General features: G+C 35.5%; 2 protein-coding genes across 4 annotated transcripts in view; one reads left to right on the forward strand and one right to left on the reverse strand.

The window, feature by feature from the left end:
* Nucleotides 1–9,878, forward strand: part of PPP4R3B (protein phosphatase 4 regulatory subunit 3B) — a 63,121-nt gene extending 53,243 nt beyond the window's left edge. The window contains exons 14-17 of one of the 3 annotated variants that reach the window (XR_013441816.1): nt 399–562; nt 2,060–2,250; nt 5,344–6,835; nt 8,199–9,878. Coding sequence is in view for 1 of the 3 variants with exons in the window: in XM_036069886.2 (XP_035925779.1) it covers nt 378–562; nt 2,060–2,250; nt 8,199–8,294 (472 nt within the window). In the remaining 2 variants the exon portion in view is untranslated. Of the gene's footprint in view, nt 1–377; nt 563–2,059; nt 2,251–5,343; nt 6,836–8,198 lie in introns of all 3 variants that reach the window. The other 2 variants (XR_013441815.1, XM_036069886.2) reach the window with 2 other exon arrangements.
* A 2,111-nt stretch (nt 9,879–11,989) lies between these two features.
* Nucleotides 11,990–22,085, reverse strand: part of CFAP36 (cilia and flagella associated protein 36) — a 28,449-nt gene continuing 18,353 nt past the window's right edge. Inside the window, exons 5-10 of the mRNA XM_036069892.2 lie at nt 20,064–20,151; nt 18,327–18,378; nt 16,082–16,184; nt 13,017–13,156; nt 12,681–12,830; nt 11,990–12,157 (exon numbers count right to left, since the gene is read on the reverse strand). Of these exons, the coding sequence (XP_035925785.2) occupies nt 12,056–12,157; nt 12,681–12,830; nt 13,017–13,156; nt 16,082–16,184; nt 18,327–18,378; nt 20,064–20,151 (635 nt within the window). The 3' untranslated portion in view covers nt 11,990–12,055. The remainder of the gene's footprint in view (nt 12,158–12,680; nt 12,831–13,016; nt 13,157–16,081; nt 16,185–18,326; nt 18,379–20,063; nt 20,152–22,085) is intronic.

The raw sequence follows: 22,085 nt of genomic DNA on the forward strand, positions 1-22,085 counted from the left end.
TGCATTTATAATGTATAAAATTATATCCAAAATTTTTTGTTTGGATCTGACATATGAAGTTTACCCAGGAGTATTCTGGGTACCATCATTAGATAGTACAGGGTTGTATAGAAGGGTAGGTTTTTTTCCCTACCCAGAATCTTTTATGTGAAAAATGACTGCTCCATATCATAACTCAAGATAAATTTTTAGTTTAATTTGCAATATTTTGGAGTGTTCTCTGGTTACATCTTGTATCACTGTTGAGGTGATTATGATGTAAATTATACGTAGTTAAAATTACTTTAGCTTCTCTTGGTTATACATATTTATTCTCAAATTTAATCTGGTCACAAACTTTAAATCATTACTCAGTGTTTGTGATATGTTTCTTACAGTGTACCATCTATATTGCGTAGTAACAGATTTCGCAGAGATGCAAAAGCCTTGGAGGAGGATGAAGAAATGTGGTTTAATGAAGATGAAGAGGAGGAAGGAAAAGCAGTTGTGGCACCAGTAGAAAAATCTAAGCCAGAAGATGATTTTCCAGATACTTACGAAAAATTTATGGAGAATAAAAAAGGTATTAAAATTTTGAATTTTTTAATAATGTATCATTTATTAGGTACAGAAATTATCAGTTGCTTGTGAAGGTTTGGTCATAGTATATAAAGCATGAAAGACATGAATTTTATAGTGAATCAGGACCTTTTAAAATTTCCAAATCTTTTTCCAAACCTGGGAGTTATTTTCGTGTTTAAACTGTTTTTCTTGAAACTTGCCATTTTGTGATGCTCTTCATTTGCTGTTTAGAATTACACTGTCTACTCATACATTGCCTTTTATGAACAGTCTTGGATTTATTTCTGTACTGAAATCTCCAGTAATACTAGAGACCATATAGATCCATAGAAACTTTCCAGAGCACTCTGCCTTTTATAGCTGTAAGGAAACTAAGCTCAAAGAAGTACCTCTGCTCTTTGAAATTTTAAAATCATTATAAAAATTTCATAAAGATACACTATCAAGAGAAGTAACATTTCCCGTCTTTCAAATATGTTTAACTTGTTTAAAAACTGAGATCTTATCTTTCAAAAGAATTAATCACTTTAATTCTATGGCCTGAAAAACCATTTTTGGAGTACTGTCCTGCATATATCATATAAATGTTTACCAAAAATTTACATTTTGAAAGGCAAAAGCATTTCCTGAAAGGCAAAAGCATTTGTGATTTTGAATGAGATTTTCTAAAAGTATTTCTCCTTAGGTAGTGTTTCATTGATTTATTACGTTTTTCCTGCAACTTTTGTTCCCAGCCTCACTCATTATGTACTTGTTAATGCTTGAAGTTTTATTTACCACAGCCTGGCAGAGCAAATAGCCCATCAAAATGTCCTCTAAGGAATAGGTAACTTTTGGTAGCCTAATTCTTCTACCTTTATTCATTACAGGCACTGCCCTGACTACCATGAAAAGGGGCAGTGAGGCCGTACTTGAAGTACTGCATCCACTTAAGAATCATATACAAAAAAGTAGCAACCAGATATGAAAGGATAGTAGATACCTAAGTCGTAAGAGAAACAGATAAAGGAACCTGGAATATTCAGGAAATAAGAGACTGATAGACATGATCATATCATTGTCTTTAGGCATTTGAAATACTAACTTATGGGAGAGATTATCAGGTCTATCAAGGACTATAGAAGTATAGGTTCAGTTCAGTGAAGGGCAGCTGCAGAGGGACAATGAAAGAGTCAGACAGGTAATGAATCCTTGACACGCCCTAGATAACAACAGTGTAGAATTCTCGTGTAGGATGACTGATTTTGGTATATGATTCTTAAGGTCCTTTCTAATCCTGAGGTGTCTAAGATTCCAGCTAATTAAAGACTTAACCACTAAAAAAAAAAAAAAAAAAAATTAAAAAAAAAGACTTAACCACTGTACACATCATGCTCTACTCTTAGCTCTTATGAAGCAAAGGCAGTGTTTTATAAGTTTTTAAGTTATTGTTATTTTCACTTGCTTTGTTTTTAGGAATATTTACTGAAAAAGATTAAAAATTTTACTTTCACTTTAGCAAAAGAAAGTGAAGACAAGGAAAACCTTCCCAAAAGGACATCTAGTGGCTTCAAATTTACCTTCTCCCACTCTGCCAGTGCTGCTAATGGAACAAACAGTAAATCTGTAGTGGCTCAGACACCACCAGCAAGTTCTAATGGATCCTCTTCCAAAACTACAAACTTGGCCACATCAGTGGCAGCCACCAAGGTATGTGACATTATTCTATACACGAACTTTGCTTTTTCCATCTTTAAAATTATTTCATGTTTACTAAAGAAAATTTGGATAATAATTTCAAAGAAGAAAGTTGTACACATTGTCATCAGAGAACATGACTGCTAATAACATTTGATTGATTCTTTAGGTATATGGGTTTATCTGACATGTAATTGAGGTCTTTGTATAAACACAGTTTTGTATCCTGCTTTTATTTGTTAAAAAGAATTTTTCTGTGTTACTAAAACACTGTTGATGACTACAGAATTTCATTTTATTTAGCTGTATCATAGTATTTGTAAGTAACCTACCCAGTAATATTTTGGAGCACATAAGTTGATTCTGATGTTTCATTGATAGTAGGACTACTGGTGGTGTTGCATTTTAAGTTACCTTTTTGAATTGATGAGTAGAAGAATATTTCATACATATTGTCAAATACCTCCAGGAAGTTTCTACCAGTTTACATTACCGTAAGCATTGTATGAGTGTGCTTGGCTCACTGCAGCTTTGCCAGTGTTGTTATAATTATTTTTAATCCTTCCCCATTAAGTAGTGGAGACAGTATAGATCTCATTCCCAGTTGTGTGTCCTTTGTTAGTAGCAAGGTTGAGTATTAGCCTTTTGAATTTGCTCTTCTGCAAGTTGTCTTTTCATAGTCTTGCCTTTTTAAAATTGGGTTATGTTTTTCTTAGTATGAATGAATCTTTAGTTATAAGGATATTAGCCTTTTGGTCATTTGCATAGCAAATGTATTTTCCATTTGGTTACTTTTTTATATAAACAAGTTTAAATTTTATTTTTTTTTAAAGATTTTGAGAGAGAACACGAGCAGGTGGGGGGAGGTGCAGAGGAAGAGGGAGAAGCTCCCCACTGAGCAGGGAGCCCAACACAGGGCTTCATCCCAGGACTCTGGGATCATGACCTAAGCCAAAGGCAGACACTTAACTGACTGAGCCACCCAGGCACCCCTAAACAAGTTTAAATTTTATATAAAACTTTTTTCTTTCATTTATATTGTTATTATATGTAACCATCCTTTTCCCCAAAAAGGAGTGGCTTAAAATAAAAAGGCATAAATCTAAGACAACTGTTAATGTAAGGGTAGAAGGACAAGAGGACAGAAATGCCATAGTAGTAGAAAACCTAATCTGAAGGGATGCTTCTTGGTTTGAACACATAATACAATTTGAGTTTATTGTTTTACAAAAATGTAGTCTTTATTCAGTATTGTATTGAGGTAGGCTCTTGACTAAAGATCACAGAAGTAGCATTTTCAGTGAGATTCTACTGCTTTTGAAACTTTTTTAATTAGAAACTTTAAAATTAATTTTCACTTCTTGATAGAATTTGGTATAATATTTGTGGCACTATATTAAGAATATTTGCTGTGAAGTTAAATTGTTCAGGTTCAGATCTTGGCTCTGCCTCTTCCTAGGCTATTTGACTTTGAGTAAGTTATTATATCTCTCAGGACCTTATTTTTTTCATTTTAAATAAGGATAAAATAGCACCTACTCTATAGGCTTATAAATATTAAATCATGTAATAAATGTAAAGAACTTAGAACACTGTTTGCACCTTCTCAATATATACTAGCTTTTCTTTTTTTAAAGCAATACATGCGCTTACTTTCAAAAGTCAAAATAGTATTAAAATGTTGAGAAAAATCAGTCCTTTTTTCTTCTCCACAGAGATAGAACTCTTCTTGTACCTGTTTCTTCTGTTTCTAAATAATATATTAATACTTCATATTGTTCTATCAAGTTTAGACCTAATTTATTAAATTCTTGTTATGGTAGATAAGAATTTAACATGTGAACACTCCTTACCACATCCTCACCCTTATTTCTCTATGTATCACAATTTTTAAAATAACCTTTGATAATTTTATAGCTATAGTGACAATATAAATATTCTTTATTCACAACTTTTTTCCTGGTCTTTTTTTCTATACTGTATGTTTCTTAATAACTTTTCTCTTTTTAGAGTAAATAATTGCCACCATTTTTTCATTTGTTGCAATAGTTAGGTGCCTTTCACTAATTCTTGCAGTGCCATTCAGGTTAGTTTCTGCGTTCTCTTGACGTCTCCAGTCTGGTTCCGACCTAGATCCGTTGCTCTCTAGACTTGCTGCACAGCTCTTGTCTTGAGGTTGCCGAGGCCATTATCCTAATACTTCTTTTGCCTCTCTTTTTCTTGTATTGCTTCTGGGTCTTATGTCTCTATACTCTTTCTTGATTTTCCCTTACATTTTGGTGCACATCCTCTAATAATTGTTTTCTGAGAAAAGAATCCCAGGAGAGGTAAAATTTGAGCCCCTGCCTCTATGAAACTGTGTTGATTCCATCCTACTTGACTGCCAGTTTAACTGAATGTAGAACCAAATCAGAAATCATTTTCTTTTAAAACTTAACTTTTAAAAGTTATTGTTGCCAAGAAATCCAAAGACATTCTTATTTCTGATTCTTTGTGTGTGCGTTTTTATTTTCTTGGGAGCAGCTGAACAGTCATGTCCTTCAGTTTGGAAACATTTTATATTATTTCGCTGTAACTTATTCAGATGTTGGGCCCTCTGTATTGATCTTATAATTTTCATAATTTTTCTCTCCTGTTACTCTTTTTTTTTTTTTACTCTTCTTATTCTATTTTCTGGGTTATTTCTTATAGTTCTTAATTCATTATCCTTTCAGATAATTTTTTACTTAGGACAACAAAAGCAGGTTCAAGCACTAACACATTTTTCACCCTTCTTGACACTAACAGCAGATTACTGAATACATTTGTACTACATCTTTTTGCGGGGACAAGGAGAAAACAGTGATTGCTCTTGGAAAATAAATTGCTCATCACTCTAGATTATGACAAAAGTTTGAAATTTACTATCTGTTGAGTGCCACAGTCCAATTGATTGGTTCTTAAACAGAGCAGGTGTGAACTTGTCTGTTTTCCTTGGCAAGGCTTCTAAAGCTCTAATATGCTTTTAAAAATTGCATTCTTGGCAAACTTGGTAGTTTTTCAAGGCTGGTGAGACATTAGCTACTAATGAAATTACAAAGATTTTTTTTTTTTTTTAACTTACAGAGCTATAAAAACCACATTTTCCTTAACAGAAGTATACTTACCCAAAAAAGGAAAGAAAAATACTTACAAAATCATAATCAGAAACCATTAGTGGGTGCTAAAACAAGCACTTCTTTTGCCACAGATGAACAGAAGAGAACACTGAATCTTGCTTTTTCACTTAACAAACTTACCTGGGTGAGCTTTCCATATTAGAACATAAAAGAACTTCTCCATAGGATTCCAAAGTATGATACACTTTAATTTATAACTAACACTCTTGATGCATTTTAAAGTTGTTTCCAGCTTTTTGTAGTTAAAGCAATTGTATGTGACTTTCTACACAAAATATTTCATATACATGTGTATTTCTATATAGAATATGCATTTACAGTTTTGATTAGTTATTGAATTTACTCAGCAAAATGGAAATATGTGGATAGTTCCTTAACATGGTATATATGGCCAGTACCAAAAGCTAGCTTAATACTTATGGACATATTAGAAGCATTCCCACCAAAGTTGGGAACAAGGTAGGATACCACTGTGATTGCTATTATTTAACCATTGTTCTGGGGTCATAGCCAATGCAGTTAGGTGAGATAAAGAAATTAAAGCTATAAAAATTAGAAGATCTAAAAACCATCACTTTTGCTGATGATTTTTTAAAATTTTATTAATCATGTTTATGGAAGATCTGTCCTTTTTTTTTCATGATTTTATTTATTTGAGAGAGAACAAGCAGGGGTGGACAGGTAGAGGGAGAGAGAGAGAGAGAGAAGCAGACTCCTCACCGAGCAGGGAGCCCAACGCAGGACTCGATCCCAGGACCCTGGGATCATGACCTGAGCCGAAGGCAGACGCTTAACTGACTGAGCCATGCAGGCGCCTCTGTCCTTTATTTTTTGAGTAGAGGATAATTCTTGAATTCTCTCTTCTTACATTTTTTTTAATATGATTAATTATATTAATAGTTTCCTAACATAATTTGTTCATTGGTTTGTTTGATTCAGAAAAAATGTCATTGTGTATTCATAGGTGTTTGTTACTGTTATCATTCGTTTTCATCCCTTCCTTCGTATTGGAAACTTTTCTCAAGGGTAATTGGCATAAGTGGTCTAATTGCAATCTGATATTTATTTTAAAACAAGTATGTTTATGTTTGTATATTAAGTCTTGAATCTGTCAGATTCTTTACGGAGTGCATCTCTGGATTACAGGCCTTTTCTAATATTTCACATTTTATATTTTTATTTTCAGTAAAAATGATTGTTTTAACATATAGTTTATGGCATATATGTATAGATAATAGAGATAAAATTGATAATAAATTATGTAGCTGTGTGTTTCAGATAGAATATTAATCTTAAGTAAAAAGGCATTTTAAATGTTACCGATTGGAAACTGAAATGTTTGTACATTATGATATATAATTTGTAATCCTAAACATGATTAAAATTTTCCTTGATAATTTGTCATCTTTGTGAATATCAGACTGGTGCCTTTTTAGAAGGTAATTACATCTTCTATCTCCTCCCATCTAACTTGTTTGGCTTAGAAACCAAATGAATAAGAATGATATTGTAGTAGCAGTTAATAGCAATTATTGAACACTAACTACATACCAAGGACTGTGCCAGGTGCTTTTTATGTTTTCTTTTCATTTTCTTTTCAAAATAGTTCACTGAGATCTAAGTACTATTATACTAATTTTAAGATAAGGAAAATGAGGCATAGAGATACTAAATCACTAGCCCACAGTCATACACTTAAAAAATTGTGGCATTGCAATTTGAAGTTAGGCAGACTACAATCAATACGTTCTTACCAATTTAGCCATACTGCCTCTTACCAAACTTAAGACTTGTGTGTTATTAAGCTGAGAAAGCAGGATTCTCACATAAGTATATGTGGTATAAATAAGTTTGATTTAATTCCCAGACTTTCTGATAATGGTTTCTAGCTGCTCAGTGGCCTTTGTTGATATTACAGTGGTTCAGTTATATATTGGCCAAGTGTTACTGCCAGATGTCTGGATTCTTTAGATATGAAGCTACTTAACTTTGAAATATGAGTTATTTCAGTTGTATTTGTTTTTCCCCTTGAGGTCTGAAGGGTTTGAACTAAATCCAGTGTTTACAGTAGCGCTCTTAACCTGTGGGGTCATATGTATAAACTTATGACTTATGGGATGGATTCAAAATGAGTGCAAACCTGAGGACATTTAATTTCCTGGGTAGTATCCAGAGCCTTAATAGGTTTTTAAAGGGGTCCATGACTCATAAAGGGCCGAACACCTGAATTACCTCATCCTTACTTTCCTTTTAGTTAGAGAGGTAGCCCTAAATTTTTTAGTTGTTAGTTTTAGGAAGTATTTAATTTGTTTATTATTATCAAAAGCATAATGAAAACAATGGTATGCACTTAGTAATGAAATATATACATGAAGTATGGAGACAAAAGGAGGCTTCTTGTCGCTGACTGACTACTCTTTCTAGTTTAAACATAGAGAAATGAACTAGTTCATTTCCACAGTCCTTCCAGCTCCCCGTGTCATGGTGATTTGTGAGTCCTGCTGTTTGGAGATGCATTTTTCCACAGTGAAATTTTGCTGAATTGAATTAAATTGTGAGGTATCGTTAAAAATCCAAGAGCTAAATAGAAAAGTTGAAGGTAACTTAGAGTGCCACCAATGGTACCAAGTGTTCATAATTTTCAAGCAGTTCCTTTATCAAATTCAAATGTATCTGAGATAAATATGATTAGATAGTTTAGAAAAGTTATTTGTGATGTCTTTAAAAGTGACTATTGATACTAATAAGTTTTTTTTCCCCTTAAGTTACATATGTTAAAAAATTCTTATTCTTCTTCAATAGGGAAGTTTGGTGGGTTTAGTGGATTATCCAGATGATGAAGAGGAAGACGAAGAAGAAGAAACAGCTCCCAGGAAAAGACCTCGTCTTGGCTCATAAAATATTTAGTGAGGACCCTCAACGCGTGGTCTTACTAAAATGCTGCAACTGTTCAATGAGCTGAAAATCTGAATCAGAAAGCTTTCTCACTTGAACTTATAAATATACAAGGAGTAGCAAAAGATACTCAGTATATCAGCTAGGAGAGTTTAGTTCTGTAAAAAACCAGGCTTCCCAGGAACTTGACTGCTTGCTAGTAATTAAGAGGTTTGCCTTTCAGGCTGTCAAAAAAAAAAAAAAAAAAAAAAAAAGTTAGTAACCAGAACCTGGGAGATAGCTTCTTCATGAGGAGACTCTCAGGTTTGGGGATGGCTTGGGGGAGGGAACAAGGTTGATAAAACAATATTAAATGCAGGGTTGCTCCAGGGGGGTATCTGATCTAGAAACAATTACAAAACTTTAGTTACAAACCCAATAACATTACTTGTATAATGGTGCTGGCCATGTTGTTCTTTTAATCAGTTGCCTCTTTTTAAAAAAATTTTTTATGAAAACCAAATTTAACTATCATAAAAATGAAGTTATGCTTTTGGGACCATTTTTTGAAGATTTAACAGAAATTCAGCCTTATAGGTAGTTGGAGGGAAGTACACTCTGTGTTACAGTACATGTTGAGTTTTCTACACCAGAAATTTTCAGTATGTATTTTGATGAAAACAAACAAGCTGGATTCAAAATGGACAGTCTTGTTAATATAACTTTACAGCACTCTTAGAGATAACTGATGCCAAGAATCAGTACATTAGTATTTTGAAATGATTTTCTCTAGAAACTTGGGAGTGGATTGAACAGAATGTTTCCAAGTGTCTCCCAGTAGTACCTACAATCTTTTATGCAAGATACTTTGAAGTCACTTTCTGCTTTGTTCATAAAGTTGTCTCTCTCTCTAGAGCTGCAAGCAAGTTTTAAAGTATAATTTATAAAGACTCCCACACAAAGACTAGTGCTGAATTAAGTGGCATTTAATATCTAGAGGCCATTTTGATCCAAGAAGTTACTTCAGTATCAAAGTCAGTATGCAGCACATGAAGTTTTTCCATAAACAAACAAGGGTGTAATATGAAAGCTGCTTTTTTTAAAGAGTAAAAGCACATTCCATGTACGTAAATGAATTTAAAATAAGTGGAGGCAAACAGTTAAGAGGTTTTATTTTTAGAACAGCAAGTTAACTGTAAATATTTTTAATGTTTGTTTGCTCATTTATGATCTGAGATCATGCTGAAGTGAGAAAAACATCCTCCAAACTACAATTTAATGCATTGGGAAAAAAAAAACTAAAAACAGGAATTCCAGCTACAGTCTTCAGATCACCCTTGTAATGTGTTATGGGTCCATTTTTCCTGGAATAGCTTAAACTGAAGCAGTTTCCCCTGTTTTGGAGATTTTGTAGTTAATTTTAATTTTGGCTATTGTTTGGAAAAGATGGGCTGTCTGTGTAGATATGAAGTATAGTTTTTCCATAAAACAGATGTTTATTTTGTATTAAAAATACCACTGTACTTGTTTTACACCATTTGTATACATGTGGTGATATTAATGCTGAACTGTAAAATTCAGGAATTAAAATGTGACCCTGTAATTCTATGATTGTTGCTTTTGTTTGGTTTGTTGTAAATATAAGTTATCTCCATTTTGAGATTTGTTCCATTTTATAGTATCTTTTAAAAGCCAATAAATTATCCATAGATATTTATTATAAACCACTAAGTCCTACACCAGTCTGAATGAAGTAATAATAAGCAAACGAAGGTTGACTGCACTTTAAGAATTACTGATTGTACTTACAGAAGGTGTGCCTTGGGCAAATGAAGTCTCAACACCAAAACATCACAGCATGGGGCTAGTCTCACCTCTTTGATTAAAAGTACATATAATGAAAAAGACCTCCCACTTTATAAGGCAAGTGCCTCAGGATACCCTAATTTAAACTAAGATCAGTAAAGTTACCATCTGAATACAGTTTTTTTCAAGCAAGTCTATGAAGCCCCTTTCACTCTTCTTAGCTCTTAATTTCTTCTTGTCATCTAAGAAGCCCAGGCCTAAAGCATTTCCCTATTTACTCTTGACTCTTCCTGATTAAGTAATTTTAAAGTTCCAGTAGGAAGTATTATCTTTATACCTTATGAAGAGTTTAATTTTCCTTTCTGAAGAATTGCCAGGAGTCAAACATTTAAATCATCATCATCTAGGAACCTTTCTTACCGCAGAAATGTGAGTGTTTTGTTGACTTACAGGATAACAGTTTTCATGGTACATATGCTCACCCACAATGATATAAAAACAGGGCTTAAAATATCCCTTGAAAGAATAACAACTATTAAGTTTCCACATGTTAGCTGCTGTCTTAATGACTACCCTCAGGCAGATCAGGATTTTTATATCTCTATCATCACTCAGTGAACCAAGCCAGAGCCCACATTTGTATGCCTGAGGTTCTCTTAAAATTATATCTGTAAACATGTATCCACTATAAAAACTATTTTTAATAAAAAGTTACATGAAACAGATTTCTGTGTTTTAATCACTAGTTTTTCCTCTTGTCCATCTAAGTGATGAAAATGTAACAAATGTAAAGTAATGATGGTTTTTCTCTGCAGGTTGAAGACTGGAGCTAAACAAATTTTGGTATCCCTTTTTTAAAAGTTTATAACTGTAGGTTTAGAGAGATAAAATGGAATTATAAATTAAACCTCAGGAGCAACCTATAACTAGAAAAGGGGGTGCTTGCTGGAAGACACCATACAGGAAGTTTTCTGAAAGAAGGGTCTCTCCTACTATTCTGGTTCTGGACGTGGGATCTTTTCGCCTGATCTGTAAGTAAACAACCACAGAAAACCATCCAGGACCATTTCACATAAAAAAGGCCTACACCCATGGCTGCATTCCCCTCAGGAGTTGACTGTTCCCTTTATCTTTTTTAATGGTAGCCTTTCTAGAAAGAGTGAATATTTTTAACATCCCTCATCCATTTTCCAAGTGCTGTTTGCTTCTGCCCAGGATAACGTCTTCTGGTTGGATTTCCTTATACTTGGTATACCCACAACAACTCTAACTCACCCCATCTCCATATAGCAGCCACACATTTTTTTTTTTAGCTGAACGTTTTGATAATGTAACTTCCCTGCTTTAAACTTTGCAGTGACTTCCTACTGCCATAATAAAATTTAAAATCCTCACATTTCCTACAGGGCCCTGCAAATCAGTACCCCGCCCATCTCCAATTTCATAGCCAGCCTTCTGCCCTGGTTCTAAGTGTATACACACCATACTGCCCACTCCTCACTAGCTGCCTTTCCTGTGGTAGGACCTGAGTTGGTCCTTCCCATTTCTCCCTGCAGCTAGCCTTCCAATCAGCTTAAGTATGGCTTTCTCAAGAAGGCTTGGCCAGCCCTGCTTATAATACTGCATTTTTCCCTCTGTACACTTGGCTCTTCGGGCCTTCTTCACTAGCCCCATGAAGGCAGGGACCCTGATGATCTAGTTGACAACTGTATCCTTGGTACCTAGCACAGTGCTTAGCATAAACAATAGTAACCAAGTTGGAATGAATAAATGCACGATCACGTTTCTATACCCTTTCTCAGCCCAAGTAGCTGTCTTCCCCACCACCCTTTACCTCAAAAGTTTAATAAAGTATTAAGAATGAGCTTATATTTGCATTTACAAACACAAGTATTTGAAACTAACAGGCTCAGTTTAAGGATTAAATAATTTATTTTTAAGAAAATTTGAACTTCTGTTTTGCTAAATTGTTTTTAAAATTACTTATTAATAACTTCTTCTTTAAGTTTCTCTGCAAGCAATCTCCTCTTTAGTAATGTTTGCTTCTCCTCTGCTGTCATTTCTGGTTTCTCTGCCATTTCCTTAAAAAAAAACAAAACAAAACAAAAAAAAACAGGAAAAAAATTGGCTATAGTGTAAGATGGGTTCATTTGTCTAAAATTCCCAACATACTGCCTCAAAGAGCATTTTCAGTAAATAAAAATGTAAAAAGCTACATGTGGACTGGGCTCCCTAAATCTCTTCTTTGCAAAAATCTCTTCTTAGAGAAGAAAGCCTCTTGGAGGTGGTGGCAAGGGTACTGTTGCTGCTTTGTGGATAAAATATCTCAAAGGGCTTAGGTAAAATAGACTGCTGACCCTTAAGCACTCAGAGCAGGGCAAGTAAAGAAAAAAATGTATAATGAGACCGCTATCATTTCAACCTCATAATCTTCATACCATAACCACCTCACTGCCTAGAAAAAACAGGTGCTACACTAGCAGGGAGGTTAATAGGACTGCATCTACAAGCAACATTCATTATCAAGGCTGTCTTGCACACATTCTGATTTTGACAATTCCACCTCTAGATTTGCAAAGTTTGACACACTAAAGCTAGCCATACCTCCACCTCCCCAGCAGGTTTTCCTTTCTGCTCGGAATTTTGTATCTGCTTAGTCCTCATATCCTTTCTCATGGACATCAATTTATCTCTCTTCTGCTTGAGGTAACGCTCGCGTTGTCGGAGCTCTTCTGTTCCAAGTGTTGATAAATTCTGAGTCAAAAAAGAGAAGGAACTATTTAAATTCAAGTCCACATAATAAGCGGCACAGATAACCACTGGCTGATTCAACTCAAAATTTGTAATAACAAAAGCCAAGTGTATGCCTGTTTACATTGTTTGCTCCCAGTACTTTGTCATTTTGTTCATAGTTCTTAAAAAGTAATGTTTTTTACTTACTGCTATTGGTCCTTCAATGCTTGCATGTTGTAAGCCAGGAATCTTCAGGCCTTTTTGTGGGAAGGAGGAAGTTTCAGGCAGCATTTCCAGCTTTCTTGCCAAAGGTTGTACTGACTGATTAGCAAAATGCACTTTAACTTCTGGCAGTAATTAGACAGAGACCAATTAGAATATTATAAGAAATATTAAGTATTAGGTTGGGTTACCAAAATGCCTAGTGTTTCTTTTCTCACTGTCTTTTTTTTTTTCCTCACTTTCAATCAACACACACTGATTCAATGTCTATATTGTTTCAAGCACTGGGTGAGAACAATAAACATGGTCTCTGTCCTCAAGGAGCTTGAACTACTGCTACTCATGAATAATGACATTTCAACAAATACCAAGCTCCTGCTGTTTGGCACTACAGCTACAAGAAGTCTAATTCTTGTCTAAAGAGTAGAACTACACTACACTGTGATACAAGGTTGCCACATAAACTAAATAAACAGGACACTAAAATTCCTTACTGGTAGTGTAATTGGTTGTCAAACTTTCGCTTACAGAAGAAACTGTAAATGACCCTATATTTTCAGAACAGTGAAGTTAAAGCTACAATTTTTTGTATTGGACAAGTAAATGCCAATAATATCAATAATTTTTGTTTATAATACATACTGAAGGTAACTTGAATAAACCTACTAACACTGTAAGAAAATGTAAAGATTTTAAAGTTGAGTAGAACTTAGAAGCAGATATAACAGAGCACTCAATATTTTCCAGTTCTTTGGTGACTGTGCTAAGAGACAAGATTAACATGCTAATTGCTCTTCTGAGCCATTTTTTATTATAAGAAGGTGATTTTTTTTTTTAAGATAAAACATTTTCAGGGTAAGTACATGAACTATGAAAGACAGCAGAGTGAGACAAGAAAAGACTCAGATAAAAACGATAGCAAGAACTAAAAGCAGGATGGGCAAACATGATATACATGTCCCAAAATGTTTAAAAATCTTGATAGCACAGTAAAACCGGAAATAAAATTCTGCATGAGCAAAAAACTTGCCAAAGGACCACTGCTTTAGCATGGAGTAAGTGTCCTGATGGCAGTGCCAGGGAGGCTGGAAGAAGAAATGCTCTTCAGGCTCTTGGACAGTAAGGAAAGTCTCCATAGAAAAGATGAGGCTGTAGCTAACCTCCCATCAGCCTAGACAGGGAGCTACAGAACTTAGAAATAAAAACAACACTCAAGCAAATTGGTTGCTGCAAACAAGAGTTAAACATGCCATTCTTACTGATGGTGACTTTACACAGAGGTAGGCTTAGCCCCCAGATATGGAAGCACACGACTGAAGAAGGGACAATTCCATTCATTTCCGAGGAGGGGGATCCTAGGCACATAAGCATTTATATTCCATTCATGTACATGTTCTGGATAGTTCTTGCCTGGAGTTTGTTAGTTATGAACACCTTGTATGTTCTAACTCACACCTAGAGAGGAAAGTACTTGAAACCAAAATACTTAGCTTCTCTGATTTCTAGGAATACACAATTAGAAAATCAGGAAGCTTAAAGAAAGATCATCTTATCTCTGGCAACTCTTTGCATCAGTCTGAGAACAGATGCCATCCATTTCTAGCAGGAACCAAGGAAAAACATGAAAAAAAAAAGGAATTAAAAAGGAAGTCAGACTCCTTTTTGATTCTTCCCAAATTAGGTTTTCAAAATGGACTTCCATCACTGTGCATGAAATGATTTCCTGGAATATCAGATATACTCATTTTTAAAAAATAGAATAGTTTTTGAAAACTAAAGTCATTACTTTAGAAATTATCTGCCATTTGTTCTGTGCCACTTATGTGTATATCTGAGTTATATGTGGTTTGAGATTAAGTTTAACTTCACTTAATAGTCAGATAAGGAACTAGACAAAGCAAATGTATTCAAATTATGTCAGACACAAGACTGAAACGTGTGTACTTAGGTCTGTACAAAACAGAAAGCTAAATCTGGGCCAGCAAATTAAAAAAGAGCTCAGACAAATCTAAAGCAGGTGCTTTCATAAATATAATTCAGATGAAGTTATTCTACCTAAAATCTGATTATGAAAAAAGAACAATGGTTAAATTTGCTAGGAAGAAAGAAGCAAGGTAATTTCATAAACCTGCTTCTGTTTCATATGCCCCATTGTTTTATCAACTAAGAGTACAGTTCCTTAAAATAAATGGGTAAACATCAAACCCATCTTATCTCAATTATAAAAATTCTTCTAAAGTGTAAAAGAATACAAGATTTTGGAGGCAGAAGACCAAATAAGTTACAGTTTTACCACTTAAAAGCTCAGTGGTTTTAGACAAGTCACTCAACTTCCTTGAATTTCTTCTAAAACAAAAATAATAAACATAAAAATAAAGATCATATCTACCTCACAGTTGTGTGGCTTTTTTTTAAATGAGAAAAGGACATTTATTTAAAACCAGAGAAATGCGTGATAAAATGAACTGAATTCATGATCATGACTCAACTTCTGTTTCTGAGTTACTTGTTTTCTTATAAAGAAAATCAGAATATATTAAAAATGACTTCGCCATATATTGTACAAATCCATCCATTAACGTTTTCCACAAGGATTCTCATCAATTTTAGTTTCAATATTTCCCGACTAAACATCTGGATAAACTGGCTACTTTTGTTTCCTAGTTATGCTTTAATTCATTAGGAAAATAACTTAATATTACCTTTCCAAGTTCCGCTTCTAACTCACAAACACTATATAACTGTGGTCAAGGAAGAGAACACAAATGCGACGGGAGCATATCTTGGAGGCTGCGGCCTCGGTGGCTCCCTCAAGGAAACTTCACTCGCTGCTGGGTTCCAGGCTTCACTTAGAAATCTGGGGACTACACCCTCTCTGTCAGCTGAGTATTTCCTACCTGCAACCTCCACAGCTAAATTAAAAAAGAATTTTAAAGACCAATGGCCATTCAACACTCCCTCCCAGGGGTTTTGAAGGTTAAGTAGATATGAGAAAGTAACACACTCTTTATGATGTTTATCTATCCATCTTGTTAGAGAAAGTTCAGTACCTGAGGGTGGGTGTGCAAAATGTTCACCATCTCCTTGGGAATTCTTCATTTTTGCAGTTTCATTAGCATGCACTGGAGGCTCTTCTGTTTTAGCCTCTGATAACTTCAGGAATCCATAATACAATTTAAAAAAATTTTTAGATTAATTTTGACTAATTCACTATTTAAGGGATCCAAAGACGTTACTTTAAAAAAAATGTATTGTCTACTAAATAAATAATGAACAAGAGATTTTCCAAAGTTTTTAAGATGTTTCCAGCATTTTATATCTTTTATTTTTTGAGGTAGATAAACATTCTCATTTCAAATCATGCACTGCTAAGAGTAACTAACTAGTATGTTTAGAACTTTGGACTTAGCAAGAAGTTAGGTTCAAACCCAGGCTTCACCTTTACTACTCATCTGACCTTGAGGAAGACACCAAAAATACTCTAATAAGAGAAAGAAATCCACTGAATTATAAGGTGCTTTTCCACTTAAAATAATCTATAAACTACTACCATGGTATGCCTGAAGAAGCTACAAATGGGTTTATTCCCATTTCTAAAATGGGATAGTGTATTTAAACCAAATAAATCATTTAAATCTTGGAAAAAACTAAACTGACAATTTGTTTTTCTTAAAAACAGAGGAAAATCTAATCATTAGGTAACTCATGTCATAAGCCCCTATATGCTGGGTAAAAGACATAGGAAGATTCATTATCATACTATCAGCTCTACTCTTGTGTGTTTGAAAATTTCTATAATAAAAACCCATACATATAGCCCCTAAACTATAGTATTATTCAAGAAGCCAAATATAGTTTGCTTATAAATCAGAGTTAATACTAATGTCTTCTGATAGCAGTTTGGAGCTGATTTCTATTCTATACTCTTAAAAGGTTTTATTTATTTATTTGTCAGAGAGAGAGAGCACAAGCAGGGGGAGCGGCAAGCAGAGGGAGAGGGAGAAGCAGGCTTCCCGCTGAGCAGGGAGCCCGATGTGGGACTCGATTCCAGGACCCTGGGATCATGACCTGAGCCAAAGGCATATACTTAACTAACTGAGCCACCCAGATGCCCCTGTTCTATACTCTTACATTAAAAAATATCAGCATCTATGAAATGCACCTCCATTTACTAAAAGGAGATTTACTTAAAGATACATAAATCACCTCTTAATCCTAAAACATCTCTATTTCTTCTGCTCTTCATGGGGTACCTTGCAGTAAAATAAGGCTTTTCAAAAACAGTGCATGATACAAGCATGTATCATAGTGATTGAAGGAAAAAAAGGAAAACGACTTTTGAGTGATTGAGAGACAGTTTATATTCAGTTTCCCTTTCCCTTCAGAGAGATTTGGGAAAACACAGGAAGAGAGGCAGCTAGAGCAGAAGAGAGGAAAGAATAATTATTAGCTTCCTTCACCTCAGCCAGATACATGTTTAATTTATCCTTAGGAAAGATTAGGCACTTTATGGAAATAGTTCTTAATGGAAGAACAGTATGCCAGGGAATATCATAACTGACTCATTCTGCTTCAGGCTGATAACGTTAAAGTCTGCAGGGGACCCTCAAGAGTAACTGCAGTTGCTGTTTCAAAACAGTAAAGGAATCAAAGAGAGGGAGAAAGTAAAATAATTATTTTTAACTGTCTCTTATTCATAAAATTAAGGGGAATTTTTATAAGGAATCCCTCATAATATGAATGATATTACAGTTTTTTGTAGTTAATCTTACTGTTTTTGGGTACTTAAAAGGTAGGTTGCTGCATGGGTTATAAAGCGAATATGGTTATAAAGTCACATATAAATGCTTAGAATTGCCAAGAGAATATGATACTCTGAGGAACTACGTAGTTCCACATAAGCAGCAAATCCTAGGTGTAAACTTAAGAGATAACAGCAATGAGGGGCACCTGGCTGCTCAGTCAGTAGAGCATGTGACTCTTGGTCTTGGGGTCATGAGTTTGAGCCCCACGTTGGGCGAGTTTACTTAAAAATCAAAGGATAAGGGCGCCTGGGTGGCTCAGTCGTTAAGCGTCTGCTTTCGGCTCAGGTCATGGTCCCAGGGTCCTGGGATCAAGCCCCGCATCGGGCTCCCTGCTCAGCGGGAAGCCTGCTTCTCCCTCCCCCACTCCCCCTACTTGTGTTCCCTCTCTCGCTGTGTCTCTCTCTGTCAAATAAATAAAATCTTTAAGAAAAAAAAAAAAAGGTTAACAGCAATGAAATACTTCTGTTATATTAATATGTTCTGTGGGCACCTGCTTTTTTCTCTTCCTTTCTTCCTCCTGGTCATATTCCTCTTTTGATTTTCTGAAATATACAAAAATAAGGTAGAAAAGTAAATTTTCTTTTTTGGTCAAAGAACAAATATCCAACAAGCAACATGCCAAACTAAGCTCACAATATGTGCAAGGAATCTTGGAAACCAAGATGGAAATAATCAGGCTTTTCTTAAAGCAGCTTAGAATCAACAGAGAAAGATACACATAATAGGCATATACAGCATAATACAGTAACATAAACTACAGGTTCACCCATTTCTTCTGGAAATGGGAATGACCCCTAGCTGAACAAAGACCTACAGATTTGAAATCCTAAACCCAAATCTGAATGGCAAATCTGATCTCTCACTTTAAAGTGATAAGCTCCATCTCTCCCTCATTTTAGTTTTTCCAGTGCCACCAGAGCTATCTCAAAGCTCTCCTGGTATCACTATGCCAAAGCCCTATCAGTTGTTGTAAACTGCTCACTGAGGGCCTCTGATTTAGGAAAACAGCCAAGTCAACTCTCATTCATTACTAAGCTCTACTACTTTAAAGAGTACATTCCCCTCGAAAGCCCTTAGAAAATAAAATCTGAAAGTACAAGGTGATTAATTTTCCGACCACTAATCAACCAACAGAAGCAACCAGTTGAAGTCAAAACTACCAGTCCTCTAAACCTATTAACCTTATCCTTAACTCTTCACACCTATAAACTCAAAGCATTCTGTGTTGTCTCAGGCTCCCATCTGCCCCTGCTGTGCAAAACAGGATCTGGCCGGAAGAGGCTGGGTTTACCAGCACACCTGCCTCCCTCCCCACAACCACTCAAATCCCCTGGAATTAAGTACTAAGTCATGGAGCTCTTGCCATAGTTCCCCACTAGACCCATCCTCCTAATCACCATCCTGCCTTGTCCTCCCTTCTGCTTTGCAGTTGAGGACAAGGTGGATAGCGGTAGAACTACAGGATGCTAGAAGACGATCATGTGTATGGTTAGAGTTGAAGAGAAAGGAAGGACTCGCAAAGAACAAGTCCCCATTCTGCAGGTGACACAGTGGCTGCAAGTATCCTTCTGCCCTAAGCCTATACATTCTCAAAGGAGATTTTAAAAATTAGGTGCTGCAATTGCTGCTCCCTTCCGAAATTCCCAGAGGGGTCAAGAGGCAACAGGCCCAAGGGAAAAAAAGAAATGTTCCTTTAGTGGCCTGCACACTCCATGCCAGGCATCTGGCTGAGAATCATGTAACTGGGGCAAGGAAGAGACCGGCAAGACAGTCATCTGGGATGGGCACTTCCCATTGTCCACTTTTCCCTTACAGGTTACCTGCCACCCTGTCAGCTATTTGGTCTGTGGAGTGTGAATGTCCAGCCTCCTGCTGTTAGACACACCTGGAACGAGCCACCTGTAATACCAAGGTCCAGAAGCCATGGACTATCTTGCTCACCGGGCTGGGTCTACTGGCTGGTTTCCTGTTCCCATGACGGGAGGGGAAGAAGCCCCTCCCATTTAGGTTGATATGGTTATGAGGCACTTGAAAATCATTTTTTCTGTCCATTAAAAAATGTTATACATAGTTATAAACAAATACAATGATAAATCATTTTTATTGTTTTTAGTAGAGAATTTAGTTATTTTTCACTAATTCATAATATTTTGAGGGTAGAAAACATATACAGATCATGTCACAATATTACTAATGATTCATTCAAAAGATAATTAAAGAAGGATACCTAAGAACTTCCCTCAGGATTTTCATCTCTTCCTGTTCAAGGTCACTGACCATATCAGAACCATCTGTTAGGCAGTCAGGTAATACACCTGTTCAAAATCAAAGACCACACAAAAGAATATGAACTCAACTGAAAACATTTATTGCTCACTATTCTAACTCACCAAGAAGTACAAATCAGTTTATTAATGGCTTTCACTTAAATGGTCTAAGCTATTATCTTTCTAATTATGGTCTTTTTACTTTTTCTTGTTTTACAGAATCAGCCCCACCCAAACCCCAGTTTTACCTAGAAATTCTCTTAGTAATTATTTGTATTACCTATTAAAAATAAACATAATATAGCAATTAAAATTAGTTAATATAAACTATCACCTCGCTTAATCGTATACTGAGGATAGACCACTGAAATCATTAAGCTCCTAATAATGAAAGTATGCTCTCGGTGGCACCTGGGTGGCTCAGTCGTTAAGCGTCTGCCTTTGGCTCAGGTCGTGATCCCAGGGTCCTGGGATCGAGCCCCGGGAAGCCTGCTTCTCCCTCTGCTGCTCCCCCTGCTTGTGTTCCCTCTCTCCCTGCCTCACACTCTGTCAAATAAATAAATAAAATCTTAAAAAAAAAAAAAAAAGTATGCTCTCAGAAGTATCCCTTAAGTGTGAAAAGAGTTTACAAAACAAAATATAAAATACTTTGTTAATTTGAACAGCATGTTAATACTCTTCATTCATACTACAACAAATGCTACTGAAAAGGGCCCTGCTTACTACCTGGGAAAAAGCACGGTGCTAAGCACTCGGGGGGAACATAAAGATGAATAAAACAATCTGCCCTCGGAGCTTCTCTCCAGATATTGGGCCAATAACTATAAACCAGGGCAATACCAACTTCAGCCCAAAGCAAATAATAATTCATGGCAAGTAATTTTAAGTATTGGTTGAATTTACTTTATTACCTACATCTTCCTAAGAAGCAGGTAGACTGGTAATCAGTGTTCTATTCGTATCTATAATTAGTATATTCCCACAACATCAGCAGCATGTCTCTTAATTTTTACCTTCCATTTCTTTATCCACAGATGACTATGGGATTTTTGGATCTGCTCTAAATTAAAGTACCTTTATTATTCTAGTCCCCTTGATGTTTAAATACCTTTTTTAATTAAACATTTTATTTTGAGATAATTGCAGATTCACATGCCGTTGTAGGAAATAATACAGAGAGATGCTATGCATGCACCCTTTATTCAGTTTTCCCCCAATGGTAACAACTTGCAAAATATAGTATGGTATCACAACCAGAAAACTGACATCTATCAAGTGCATTTTTGCACTTTTTCCAGTCAAAAGATATACAATTAGTATTCTCTGATAGTATTTCTGAGGAAAATGAAAAGAACTAAGGAAAGAATGATGCAACAGTATGCAATACTTCAAAACCATCAAAATAATGCTCTGATTTGCATTTCCCAAAAATTCTTTGATAAAATACAACAAAGAATCCAGAGAGCCTTTGAATTTTTCTTACCACAAAGACAATTTTCAAATGGTCTGCGGTTTTGAGTACAATCAACATTGCTCTCAGGTACTAACTCCTGGATCTAAGTTAAGCAACATTCTTAAATGCACGTATTAAAAATGCTATGGCACAAACTAAGTATTAGATTTTATTTAAATGTAAGCCAACAGTCCCACCCAGTGGTTTGATACCAGCTCTGTTCCGCATCATTGCCTCATCCTCCCTTGCTAATATAAGCCAGATTTAATTATCAGGCAGCCAAGTATTCAGAGGCTGAGCCCTACCCCACCACAGGAGAGTGATTCATGATAATGGTCTCATTTCCCCTGCCAGAGGGTTTAAGAAAAACATGTGACCCCAATCCTGACCAATAGGACCTGAGAGGGAAGCTCCTGGGGGCTTCCAAGCAAGTTTTGTCTTGCTAACAAAAAGAGATGTACAGGAAGAAATACCCCTTTTCTTCAGGAGATGTTGTTGAGTCTCAGCCAATGCAGCTAGAGTGCAATCA

Source organism: Halichoerus grypus, chromosome 10, assembly GCF_964656455.1.
Source record: "Halichoerus grypus chromosome 10, mHalGry1.hap1.1, whole genome shotgun sequence".
Classification (NCBI taxonomy): domain Eukaryota; kingdom Metazoa; phylum Chordata; class Mammalia; order Carnivora; family Phocidae; genus Halichoerus; species Halichoerus grypus.